This window comes from Chanos chanos, chromosome 12 (genome assembly GCF_902362185.1).
Source record: "Chanos chanos chromosome 12, fChaCha1.1, whole genome shotgun sequence".
NCBI classification, from domain to species: Eukaryota; Metazoa; Chordata; class Actinopteri; order Gonorynchiformes; family Chanidae; genus Chanos; species Chanos chanos.
This window is the reverse complement of record NC_044506.1, coordinates 7,533,203-7,546,540: the sequence shown is the minus strand read 5'-3', so window position 1 is coordinate 7,546,540 and position 13,338 is coordinate 7,533,203. Positions and strand designations below refer to the sequence as shown.

The window sequence follows — 13,338 nt, the reverse complement described above, 5'->3', positions numbered from 1 at the left end:
AAGATTCGGTTTCTTAAGTAAAGGCCTGATCATGGCCGTTTTAAAAACAGAGGGTAAAACACCAGATTTAAGTGACATATTTGGAAGGTCAAGCATTGTTGGCCTGAGGATCGAGAAAAGTTCTATGTTAAGTTTAGCAGGTAAAGGGTCAAGGAGGCACAAGGCTGGTTTAGCAGAGTGCACCAATTTGGACAGTGCATCTAGAGAGATAAGGTTAAATTGAGTTAAAGAGTGCACATCACGATTAATCTCAGGTGCATTGACAGAGAGTGTGCAGGCAGTCTGATTTGATAAATTAATTTGAATATTACGATGAGTGAACTCTAAGGAGTTAAGTCCACTAATAAGAACAGTAAAACTGATCACTGTATCATACATGGAAAGTAGTGGTTGACTATGTCGTGGTGTTGTTGTTGTTGTTGTTGATGTTTTCACTTATTTACAGTAGTATAGTGCTTGTAATAGCTACTGTGCTGCAATTCATACAACTTTTCTCCCTCTCTTATATTGCTTTTTACACTTAATTTCAGATTGTGAAAGAGTACATCTCTATTTCTCTGTTAAAAATAGACCGCTTAAGTCATGAACACAAATATGAACTGTAGAATTCCACCTTTCCTCACACGTAGTCTGGAATGGCATTTGCGCGATTGGTTTTCTATCGCTCATTTGCACATCAGGTCAATAATATCGCATCACCGTGTGGTTCAATGTAACAACCTCGTCTCCTTCTTTGCAAGGCTAAGCCATTCAGCGTCGCCGGTTTACTAATCACTGGTCTGATCACTCTTCATCTCACACCTGCTTTCACGCTGTTCCCCTATGATTCCCCTCTGTATTTAATCCTTTCTTTTGGCTCATCTCCTTGCAAAGTCTACACCTTTCCATGTGTTCACTCAGCCGTTTCTCCAACGCTGATAGTGCAACCTGTCCACTCGGTCCCCTGGTAACCCTGTACCACTGCTGAGTCTTTCTGGTGTTTGTGTCCTGCCTGTGTCCAGTTTGTATCCTGTGTGTTCCTTGTCGTCTCTGTTTTGTTCTCCATTCTGTAACTGAAAAACCTGCTTCCATTTACTCCGCACTTATGTCCTCCTCCGTGGTCGAAATCTGACAGTGAATTAACCTAGCCGCAGTGCGCGCCCCGATTCTAGTTTGTGAGCTAGGCAGGCTACTGCCTGGAAGGTCTCCCACTCAGAAGTATGAGATAGGGAGGGGGGCAGGGGTACGTTGACCTCAGGTCTCACAGCTGGAGCGGGGGAATCTATCGAATAGCGCACCTCTACCTTTGTACAGTAGGCTACTAACACAATAAGTAAAATCAGTCACAGTCACAAAATCAGTGAACATATGGTTTCACAGACATACTGTTGCATTTTTCTCTGGTTTGAGCAAAATCTATGCCGAGAAATAATCAGGGAGGTTGTATGGTTCATTTGGTATCTATTCTGAAAGTTTGATAAATTGTGCATAATGACATCTAGGATTATATTTAATTTTTAATTTTATATTTAATTTAAACAAATGTATTTAGGGTCTACCATGTCTCAGGAACGCCTTAGTGGCCATGCTGTCATCAGTATTAACTATATGGTTAATTACTGGGCAGATTTCTTATGATGATGTAATTGATGACTTTGCATCAAGGGAGGCATGAAAGGGCAGGATTTAGAAGGCAATTGTGCAATTTAGTTTGTGTGTCTTGTTTGAAGTACAATAGTATTAGAAGGTTCTCTTCTTTATTAGACTGTCAAAGGGTGGGATGGCTCAGGGTGCCATACAAGCTAGAGCCGCCACTGGTCCATCCCCACGTTTCTTGACCAAACTGTGACTGTGTATCTTGACACATGGAGATCAACACCTCACAGTACCCTCAGGCAGTGTTGGCTGTCAATGTAACAATGCTGCCAGAGGTGTATGACAGATGTGACTAACCTTGAAGAATGGATGTTTTGTGGCTCCTGGGTTACCAAGCGGATAGACTGAGGCCATAACTAAAGCAATCAAAGCAATTCCTTCTCATTGCATTTGAGATGAGCTCACTATGGACATCGCTTTCATGTGACCAAGACAGTAGTATAATACATAGTAAGGCAAGTTAAACTGTTGGATGGCAGACTTCAGAGTTCCCAATGGCTGTTTTTTGTTTGTTTGTTTTTTGATGTCTGTGAGAACGTTTATATCCCACCAATCTACTTCTGCAGTTGTGCTGTTCAACCACATGTTTTATGGCAGTAAAGTTATTACAATATGAATTAGTCAAAAAAATAAATCTACACATATAGATAATAAGGGAGGTTTGGAGGAGTCAGGTAACTCAGAGGAGACTGGATGCATGTGAAGGTGACTTTATTAGACAGACTGGAAGGTGTTGTGCTCAGGAAGAGATTGTGGGGTAAACACAGGGATTAGGCAGGAAGACAAGACTCAGGTACGACACAGTTATAGGGTCACACTCAGACTAAAACTAGAGTACCTTTTTTTTTTTTTAACATAACGTATCACTTTTCCAGCCAATGTGATTTTAAATGTCTTGAAAGGATTTGTATCTGAACCAGCCATTAACATTCTTAGAATTCTCAATCCATTGACGTATAACATCAGTAAAACGCAGAGAATTCCATTTAGTAAAAAAGTGATTTTTATTTGAAATGCATTATTATTACATTAATCCATAATGTAATATTACATTGATAATAAAAGTATCTGCACATGTAGTACAGTGTTTTTAGTATTTAGATGCTTTTTGAAAAAAGTGATTGCACAACGGAAGCACTGTAAACAACAGGTCAACAGAAACGTTTTAAAATCTCACACAGAACAATTTATTTCATGTTTTAAAATAAAATCCTGCTCACCTCTAATAATTGTTACGGATAATTTAAAATAGGACAAAACTAATTGAATTCATACTGTATTTACAATCCTCTCTTCTCAGGTGTCAGAGGAGACAGTAAGACTGGGAATTGGAGTGAAAATGAAAGGTAATACACTTGTATTTCCAGACCTGGACACACAGCATTCCTCTCTGACGCATAACCTTTCAGATATAATCTGCCGAATATGAGTCTTTATGAAGTGAATACTAGTTAAGTTTTCACCAAAACAAATGTTCAAGATCTTTGAGGTCACGCGCACATGCACACAAACACACGCACATGCACACGCACACGCACACGAACTGTGGCATAAACCAATGAGAACACCAACAAGAAAAGTAAACTGAATCACTCAGGCCCATATAGAAAGTACAGGCTGCATAGTTTAAGTCGTTTTGTTGACAGCTGTGTTGTAAACATCATTTAGTAGGCACTGTAGTATATATATGTATGTGTGTGTGTGTGTGTGTGTGTGTGTGTGTGTGTGTGTGTGTGTGTATATATATATATATATATATATATATATATTTTTTTTTTTTGCTAATTACGTGTTCTATGAGTTATCTACACAGAGTGTTTGTACATCTGTATAAAATAGGTAGATGTGTCTATAAAACCAGCACATAATTCAAAGAAATGTGCCACAACGCTGAAAAAATATAATATGGTATATATTAAAAACAAAGTAACCATATTAAACTATTTTCACTGTGATCTCTGACACAGAAAAGACATATGTCTTCTAGTAACAGGGCAGATGAACCACAGTTGGAAGCAGAGATAGAGATGCTCCTTTTTGGAGGTGAAAGCAGGTCACTCTTTCACAACATGAGAATAGTCCTACATGAGTCAGATGACTGAATGAGAGAGGAAAGAGGAGGAGAAGGAAGAAAAATATTAGAGGGAAGACATTATTCTCACACTATAAACATGTTAAACTGAGAGAACAAACAAACAGAAGAGGGAAATATGGTTTGAAAACTTACCTGTGATGAATATAAATAATTTTACAGAATGTCAGCTGCAAAAAAAGAAAAACCGCAGATAGTCAGTGACTAATAGAATACGTAAAAATCAAGAATAACTCATATTGATCAAATATACTTACCCTTACGGTTACGGCACCACCAGAACATGAGTCCTAATCCAATAATAATGAAAACCCCCACAACAACAGGTATTACCACAGCAAACAAGACAGATGAGTCCTTTTTACCAACTGTAGATTTAAAATGAAATAATTTAGTGCTATTAATATTGTTCAAAGGAGTCACGTACAGAAGACAGAATATGTTTGCCTATCTAAAGTTAATATTTATGATATTCAGAATTAAAAATTTAAATTGACAAACCCAGGAATAAAAGTTAAAAAGTGATAAATCAGTATTGGATTCAGTAGGATCTTACCCCAAGCTTTGGTGATATTCCCAGGTATGCTGCTATGTTGGACCACACAGCTGTAGTGATGTATTTCTGTGTGTTCTGCTGGTATCACAACACTCTTTGTTGTCTGATAAGTACCATCTCCATTCGGTAACACTTTGTTTTCACTATCCACCTCCATCACAGGCTGCATGTCTGACCCAAACCACTGAACCTGCACCGTTCGTGGGTAGAACCCAGTCACATGACATGTGATCTCTGTGAAGGTAGAGCTGTGCTTCTCAAAAAGCCTGACTTCTGGAACTGTGGAATAAACCAATGAGAACACCAACAAGAAAAGCAAACTTAATCACTCGGATTCGTACAGAAAGTACAGGTTTTTTAAGTCATTTTATTGACTGCTGTGTTGTAAACATCATTTACTAGGCACTGTAGTAAAGCTATACAAAGCAGTACAGCTGTCTCGAATGTATATATTTCATATTTAAACTTATATTTAGTTCATTTGCTCATTGCTCTTCTAAGTTATAGGTTTTTCAATTTCTAACAGGCATCGGTCAATACTGAAGCCACTTTTATCAAACCTCTTCATACAGTCTGCATTACAGACACGCATCTTTGCCAAACAGTTGATCTCACTTCCAAAACTCACTCAAACCACCAAAACACTGTATACATGTCTCAAAATAAGCTCGTTCGACCGTAACACTCGTAACAATTCTCACGCAGAGAGCACACATTGTCACTCATAACACACTGACCTATAAACACTAACAACAGGAAGCATTACACAAATGGTTAACTTTTATCTTTGAAGTTTGAATGATTTTTCACATAAATCAGTATTTGATCATGGAATAACACCTTTTCACTTTATGGACTGTAGTAAAGTATATGTAACAAGAATGAATCAGAATGAAGCAATTTGCGTCAATATCCTTTATCTTTGCGTATAGTAATTTACTTGGGAAATATAAAATGTTGAACTAAAAAAACTTATCCCTGAAATTCCAAGGCTGCAATAATAATTAAAAACAAAATAAAAAACAAAACAAAGCAAAAAAACGTCAACAGCCTTGCTCATGGTGTACAGTATTGTCAGGGTCCTGTCCTCCCTTTCACCAGGATTTGGCCACAAGTTCTCATCAACATCACATCTTATGTCTTCTCTCATGATCCTTCTTGGAATGATCATGGAATGTGTTTGGAATGATTATTATTTCATTTTATTGTAAATACTCTGCTCATGCGTTCTAGGTTACTGCAGGAATGCATGAAATGTGCCATCATTCTGTTTTGAATGTGTTTTTAACAGTTTTGAAAACAGTGTGTTAGCATTTGAAAACTGTGCTGCAAATTTATAGGCCTGGTGTTTTGCAGGTGGTGGAGTATGAGTGAGAAAAGAGTTCATGGATTTTGGAAAACGTGGACCTTGAATGCATTTTGTGTGAAAGCAATTAAAAATGATTCACAGGTTAGTCAACATAGACTTCTGTTTCACTGACTGTGTGAAGAGTTTTGACAGTGTGACTTCAATTTGACCAATGCATGTTAGCAACTGGAAAAAAAAAAGTAATTTCAGCTTGTGAAAGTGAACATCTCTATTCCGCTTTAAAAAAGAAAAAAAAATGAATCCTTAAGTCACAAACACAAATGTGAACTTTGAAATTTTACCTTTCTTCATGCGTATGCTGGGAGCATGTTGGAGGAACTCCTTAATTACTTTAACACATTTTGTATGGTAGAAATGGACAAGGAAGTCAAGGTCAGGATGATCTCTCTCCCTCAGTCTTTTATAGTGGACTGCTTGAGGCACTGCAGCTATATATGTTTTACTCTCAATGTCAAAGCTCAAGAAATCTTTGCCGTTAAATGCATGAATCAAAAAGGCGCGTACAGTTCCGTCAGGATAGAGGTCACATCGTTCCTGGACCTGATAAATATTTTTGGAAGCACCTGAAATTTTAAAGAGTCCTTATTAGTTCAAATTCATCACTTAAAAATATGAACAAAATGTGTTCGAATATTAAAAAGTTTTTCTTTCTTTCATTTTTTTCTTTTGGAAAATGGAATAGGCCATTTACCTGTGACATTAAACTGCTGTGTGGCTGATTTCAGACCTTTTACTGTTTTGAGTTTGTTGATTTCTACTCTGAAAGTGAAGAACTCCCAGTATTGCTGTGCTGTTGTGCTGTTCAGCCATTCAGGGACAGGCAATGCACGTGTCATATTACTGTCATAGTAGAAGACTGGCACATCATCCACAGTCATTAACTGAAAGTAATCTGGCAAGTCAAAGCCTTGGGATGCAACAAAATATCCTTTTAAAGAATGTACATCTGTAAAATATAAAAGAATTCATTATACGAATGTGACCATACACTACACCCCTGCAACCCTCAAAACTGAAAACATACTGTGATCCAAAAAAGCACTACACTGTTCACACTGTTCACTGTAAGGCATTACTATTCCATATGATAGCATATCACCCAATTAATTTTGGTTAAATATGAAAATTCATTATAAGACTGTGACCATAAATGCATTTAATTAAAGAAAAATACATTTCAGAATGAAAATACAATTTCCGTACTGCACTAAACACTGGTTAGAATTGTGTGTGTATTTGTGTGTGTGTGTGTGTGTGAGTGAGAGAGAGAGTATGATAAAGGGTCCCTGGGGACGTTTTAGTGGGGTTTTTTCCAGATTTTCTGATTGCACAAAACAAACAGTCTGGGCTTGGGGCTGGTTGTCACACCTTTTCCTCTCATGTGTATTTATTAGCACCACTGTATCTTACATCACAAACCATCTACTTACTGGCTGTCTGGTTTAAAATACATAAACACCTATTCCACTGGAGTATCATCAGCATTGCACAATTGTGACAAGAGCATTCATTCTATACTCAAGCTGTTATAACAATGTTGGATGCAGCATTGTAGCTATGGTTTTATTGTAGGCATTTTTAAGAGTGACAAATCTGAGTACATACTTGAGAAAAAGCATGTGATCAAACTTGAATGAAATCAATTTAGAATAGTGTAGGACAAATAAAAAGTTGGCATTTGGACCAGTTATCTCAATATTACCTGTGGAGAGCCTTAATTCTGGATAACATTGTTTGGATAACATTGTAAAAAATAATTGAGAAAACAGTGTAACGTGTGAGGCTTTAGGCAGGCAAGACAGAATGATAAGCTTTACTGATTAAACAATGTTTAATGCAGAAATACCTTACAGTTATAGCTCTTGTGTCTTCACCCCTCTCACTCTACTCTTTCACTCAAGCAATTTAACACCAACCTGTCATTCCACAGATTGACCACCAGAGGGAGATAGACGACAGCACTTGGCCACTTTAATTCACATGATTATTAAGTTTATTAGTTCATCTCTTTTACGTGTTGCTCATTGTCTAGGGAACTTAAGATCGTTGTGTTTGATTATTTTGCGTTCAGTCTTAATTTCTTTCAATCCTAAATCACCAGTAAACCTTCCCAAATTTTATCTCTTGTCATTGCGTCTCCGAGGTTGACTCTGCAAGAGGACATGTAAACTCAGTGACTCTTAGATGCTAGATCTACCTGCTCCTGTGTGATATAACCCGTCCTTTCTTCTCAGACCAGTTAGATATTAGAAATCAAAATTAATTTTTAAATGAGAGCCTCACACACCACTATCATGAAAAAACTTAAAAGTCTAGTAGTAGAACAATCCTGGCCTCAGCGTTATCATAGAAAGAAATCTATAGAAAGTGTTTGTCTGGCGCATTAGAACTGCTGTACTTACTGCGGTTATGTGGTTTTCCTTCTGGCTAGTGGACATTTTTTTTACGTAAAGTCGTATGAAAAGTAAAATAAATGTGAGGAGGAAAACACGCTATTGATCCGTAATAAGCGATAAATATGGTGTCACGATGACTTTTTAACACGATGACCGATTTGCGACTACCTCAACAGAGGTCATCATATATTTAATTTGGTGTGAATTTTAACAATTTTTTGCAAACTCACCTTCAAACGATGGTTGAAGAAATTTTAAGACAACACAGAAACACAATAAGTTCCTCATTTTAAACTCATTTCCTGTATTTTAACACGTCCAAGAAAGGGCAGGGGTGTATTAAAGAGAAAGTGACAAAAAATAAGGATATGGCTCTGTGAATTCAGTTGGAGTGTTCGTGTCTTGTGCCGATTTAAGCTATGGATTGTTGTCATTTAAAAATTATTTACAGAAAGTTTTTCCTCAAAATAAAATCCGACTAACAATTGTCATTGCAACAACACGTGTCACTTAAAGTCTTCAGTTGCATCTTTGCAATTGTAGCCTACACCTATTGTGTGTATGAATCCGAACCAGGGATTTGTTTTGTTCTACATAACTCATCTACTTGCTGACTATGGTATAGCTAGTTTTATTTTTTATCATATTAGCTTGAAATTCTCATAGTTCCTAAATTAAAAAAATCAGAAAACGGAAGAAAAAGGAACTATTGGTTCGCAGTCGATAAGGTGCCAAATGACGATGAAGATGCTATAGATAACGATTCTTATCAGAAGGTTGCGAATTTCATGTGAATTTCGTGAGTCAGAATATATATGGACTAGCTATATGGACTAGAATCTGTCAAGTTTTAAAATTGTTGTCGTAGTTACAGGTCTTTTCTCAATAGTTTAAAGAACTGTGAACGCAGAATCACATTACGTTCGTTTTATGTGTTGCCCTTGTTCTTACGTGGTTAAGAACATATCAGGATCACAGATGACGGTAAAACTGAAAGATTTGTCTTCTGCAACCTAAAGTCACGTGTCCAAGGTGTATAACTAGCAGCATTTGTATGTTGATGACTATGTAGTTATTAACTGAATTCCTGTCAGTTTTGAAATCAAAAGAAAAACTGAGACTACACTCTGTTCCATCAGACACATTGCATCACCAAGTGTTTTTATTTTTATTTTTAACCGAGGTTTTAACCACAGTCATGGGTGTAGGTTTGGTCTCAACATTGGCAAGGACGCAAAGTAACGCTGAACCATATTTTAATGTTTTCATCAAAATTATTGCTAGGGACGACTCAGTAGTCGCTGGATATTGGTAGGGACATGTCCCTACCGTCCCTATCAAATTCTATGCCTTTGACCACAGTTAAACATTAGAGGAGATACCAGTGGAGTATCCATACAGTTGATCGACACAATTCTGGCCTTTGTACTTTAGTCCTGATGAAAATAGTGAATTTTACAGATGTATATTGGGTAACAAGTACAAGTAGTGTACAAAAGCACTGTTCTGCTGAGGTAAGACTGACTCCTCCTCTCTTTCAGTGAGTGAAAGGCAAAGACATTAAATTGAATTTTCTTGTATCTCACGTTTTGAAGATGGAGCTGAAATATGAGCAGTGAGGAAAAAGGTGGTGAGATGACTTGGCCAGACACTGGGCTGTGAATTTACTTGCATGGTCACTGAAGACAGCCGAGAAAAAAAGAATACTCTAACGGTTGTACCTATTTTAGCAGAATATGAGAGTGCAGACACCGGGTGCAAGTGTCTGTTTCATTTTTACTTTTCTTTCTCTATCTCTTATCTCCCCCACAATACACCTCCTACTAAAACACCATCTGCTGAACATTAGTATGTACAGCAATAAACACAACAGGAATTTATAGGGAAAAGAGCAGAGGCGGTTCATAAGATTGGCAGAATAAGAAATGAATCATACGAAAGATACTTACTAAAGAATGAAGACAGACAGTTTGATATTTTTTAATCAATCATTCAGAGGACCCCAAAACATAGTTTACACAACATATGCAGATCATGAGATGGATTTAGAGAAAAATGGTAATAATATCACATACCTGCTGTCCGGGTGTTCATGTGTGTGTCTTTATTCGGACAGAGCATCCTTGTAGATCCAATAAATAAATAAAATCTGACAACAACTTATCTACAATACAACAATAAGCTTTATTTACAGTGAAACTTCAACTCAATAGTCCCATCTAATAGCGTTAGAGGTGAGCTATTTTGTGCTGTGGGATAATTCATCTTCAGTATGAGAATGCTATTTTTTGTTTGTCCTGGCTATATAAACGAAACGATAGAGAGAAGATAAATATTAAGAATATTTCTCTCATAGTACAGAAATAAGACAGTTGCAGCAAACACATGTAGGGGGGGGGGGGGGATGTTTTAAAAACTGACCTGTGATGATAATGAGTGATATTTTTACAGGATGCCAACCAGAAGATTGAAAACAATACTGATTATTAACTAATGAATTATTATGAAGAGTAAAATACATGAAATCCGAGAAGAATTGAAATTAATCACTTCATTTGAAGTGATTAATTTGAAACACCACCAGAATATGCGTCAAAATCCAAAAACAAAACCCCACAGCAGCAGGTATAACCACAGCAATCCCAATGTATGAGTCCTTTTTTCCAACTTCAGATAAAATTAATAAAAATTAATTAATAAAATTAAAAAACATTATCAATTTTTGTCCATATAAGGCACATACAAAATACAAAATTTAAAATGAAACATCTATGAATAAAAAGAAAAAAAAAAAAAACCTACCCATCGCTTGACAGTAGGATCTTACCCCAGGTTTCAGTGATATTCCCAGGTATGCTGCTATGCCGGACCACACAGCTGTAGTGATGTATGTCTGTGTGTTCTGCTGGTATCACAACACTCTTTCTTGTCTGATAAGAACCATCTCCATTTGGTAACACTTCACCTTCAATAACCCCCTCAACCACAGGCTGCATGTCTGACCCAAACCAGTAAACCTGCACTGTTTGTGGGTAGAACCCAGTCACATGACATGTGATCTCAGTGAAGGTAGAGCTGTGCTTCTCAAATAATCTGACCTCTGGAGCTATCTAATGAACAGGCAAAAATATCACCAGTAAGAACGGTGAACATTACCACCATATCACGGGTGACTGGTAGTAATTTGGCTGTAATTAAATGATCAATCATTAAAAAAACGATGAGCTTCGCTTCTCAAAAAGCCTGACCTCAGAAACTATGGAATGAACCAAGAACACCAACAACAGGAACTTTAGACTTAATTACTCAGTCTCATAAATACGGTAACGGTTGACTACTTTTCCTGTTTGTCATTTTATGAAATCCATATTGCTGACCGCTGCAGTGTAAACAACTCCTACTGCGCTCTGCAGTAATGCTATACAGCATATAAAAGCTGCCTGGGTAGTAATTCAGACCTTTTTTTTTGCATAGCTTTGTTTGGTTAATTTCAGATTGTGAAAGAGAGCACCTCTATTTCTGTGCCAGAGATAAGTTGTGAACATAATTCTGAACATCCTTATTTTTCCAATCCTCACAAAGAACATGGGGTCCATTTGCAAAAGTTCCTTAACTCCATCAATTCCACCCATTTTTTTTCTAGATAGAGTAAGACATGTATGTGTTGAGTTAAACTGCTGAGTGGCCTATTTCAGACCTTTTTAACATTTTTTTCTTTGTTGAAATTTGCTCTTGAAGTAATGAAATCCCGATACTGCCGTGCACTTGTGTGTTTCAGCCATTCAGGGACAGGTACTGCACGTTTCATATTGCCATCATAGTAGAAGACTGTCACGTCATCCACAGTTACTACCTCAAAATAATCTGGCAAACCAAGGCCTTGTGATCCAACACAATGCCAAGTAATAGAATGTACATCTGTAAAATATAACAGATCACTATAAGAATGTGACCATAGACTATTTCCCAGTATAGAAAAAGACAACACATTGTGATCCAACAATATAGTACTCGTTAGTACTATTTTAGTACCTGTAAAACAAGAAAATTCACAACCCGTCATCATGATCGTAAATATTTAAAAAATTAGATTTCAGTACAAAAATAACATGTCCAAAGCACAGTAAACCGTTAAGTGTGTGTGTGTGTGTGTGTGTGTGCATGAAAGGTTACTTTGATCTCTGAAAAATATATAAATTGCACTCATAACTTTTGTTAAGCTTTTATAAACTCTCTACACAAATGTTCTCAAGAGCTAACGCTGGTGACAACCAAAAAGTTGGGAAATTGGAGATAGAGTGTAGTAAATTCAAATGCAAGAAATGCCTTTATCTTCTTATGTCCTCAAGACTCACATTCCACTACTTCACTCAACAAATTTAAGATCGACATGTGACACCACAGATTGACCACCAGAGGGTGCTGGATGACCTGCCACAAACTCTATTAGTTGTGAATTATTAGTTTATCACTTACACCTGTTTCTCATTGTCTAGAGAAGTTAAGTTCCCTGTGCTTGTTTGTTTAGTGAACCACTTGGGCCTGTGATGTTGTGTCAGATAGCATACGGTAACCCTTTTCCATCAGCAGGTTGAATCAGTGGCAGAGCTGATCATCCAGAAAACACAGTCTGTCAAACTGGAGCCAGTTCACTTTCAGTTCAGGCGAACTTTTTTTCCCCCACTTTTTTTTTTAAAAAGAACGTGTTTTGTCTTTTCTGTCTTGGGAACTATACAATTTTTTTTTTAATATATATTTGTCAAAATATGTGTTTTATTGACCGTTGTGACTAGTGGAAACTGAAGAGTTGGATAATTTGATAAATTATACCAAATTACATGTTTAAAAACATGACAGTAATACAAAAGAATGGAGCCAGAATGATTATCATGATGATTTAATTTGCCACCTTCGGCAGAGGAATATAAAATTATAACCCACTAACCTCCTGTCGACTACTGTTCTAAAGACGACATAAGCATGCCCGTAATCAGCTATGAGGTCACTGAGGTCCGGCCCGCGGTAATTTTTTTAAATCTAAAAATATTTGAAGCTAAATACAACTAGTGCACAAATCAAATCTAAAATCTTGTGAATAGCAACAGGTCTCTCTCTGTGTTGTTTGTATGTGTAATTTTGATCCCTCCACTGCTCCGACCTCACTATTTTTTAAACCATGGTTATGGCCCTGGACATAAGCACAACAAGCTCTTCATATCTACAGTGGCCCTTTTTTTTGGGCACCCAAGAGACATCCAGACTACACTACACATGAAAAGAGATATACCTT

General features: G+C 37.0%; 1 protein-coding gene across 1 annotated transcript; it reads right to left on the bottom strand.

Annotated features, from left to right (window-relative positions):
* Window positions 1-3,809: 3,809 nt before the first annotated feature.
* On the bottom strand, window positions 3,810-6,530 carry LOC115824683 (class I histocompatibility antigen, F10 alpha chain-like). The gene is made up of 4 exons (XM_030788439.1): window positions 6,344-6,530; window positions 5,934-6,215; window positions 4,284-4,562; window positions 3,810-3,814 (listed from the first exon to the last, which is right to left on the bottom strand). Exons 1-4 carry the CDS (start codon window positions 6,528-6,530, stop codon window positions 3,810-3,812), a joined length of 753 nt encoding a protein of 250 aa, XP_030644299.1.
* Window positions 6,531-13,338: the final 6,808 nt, after the last annotated feature.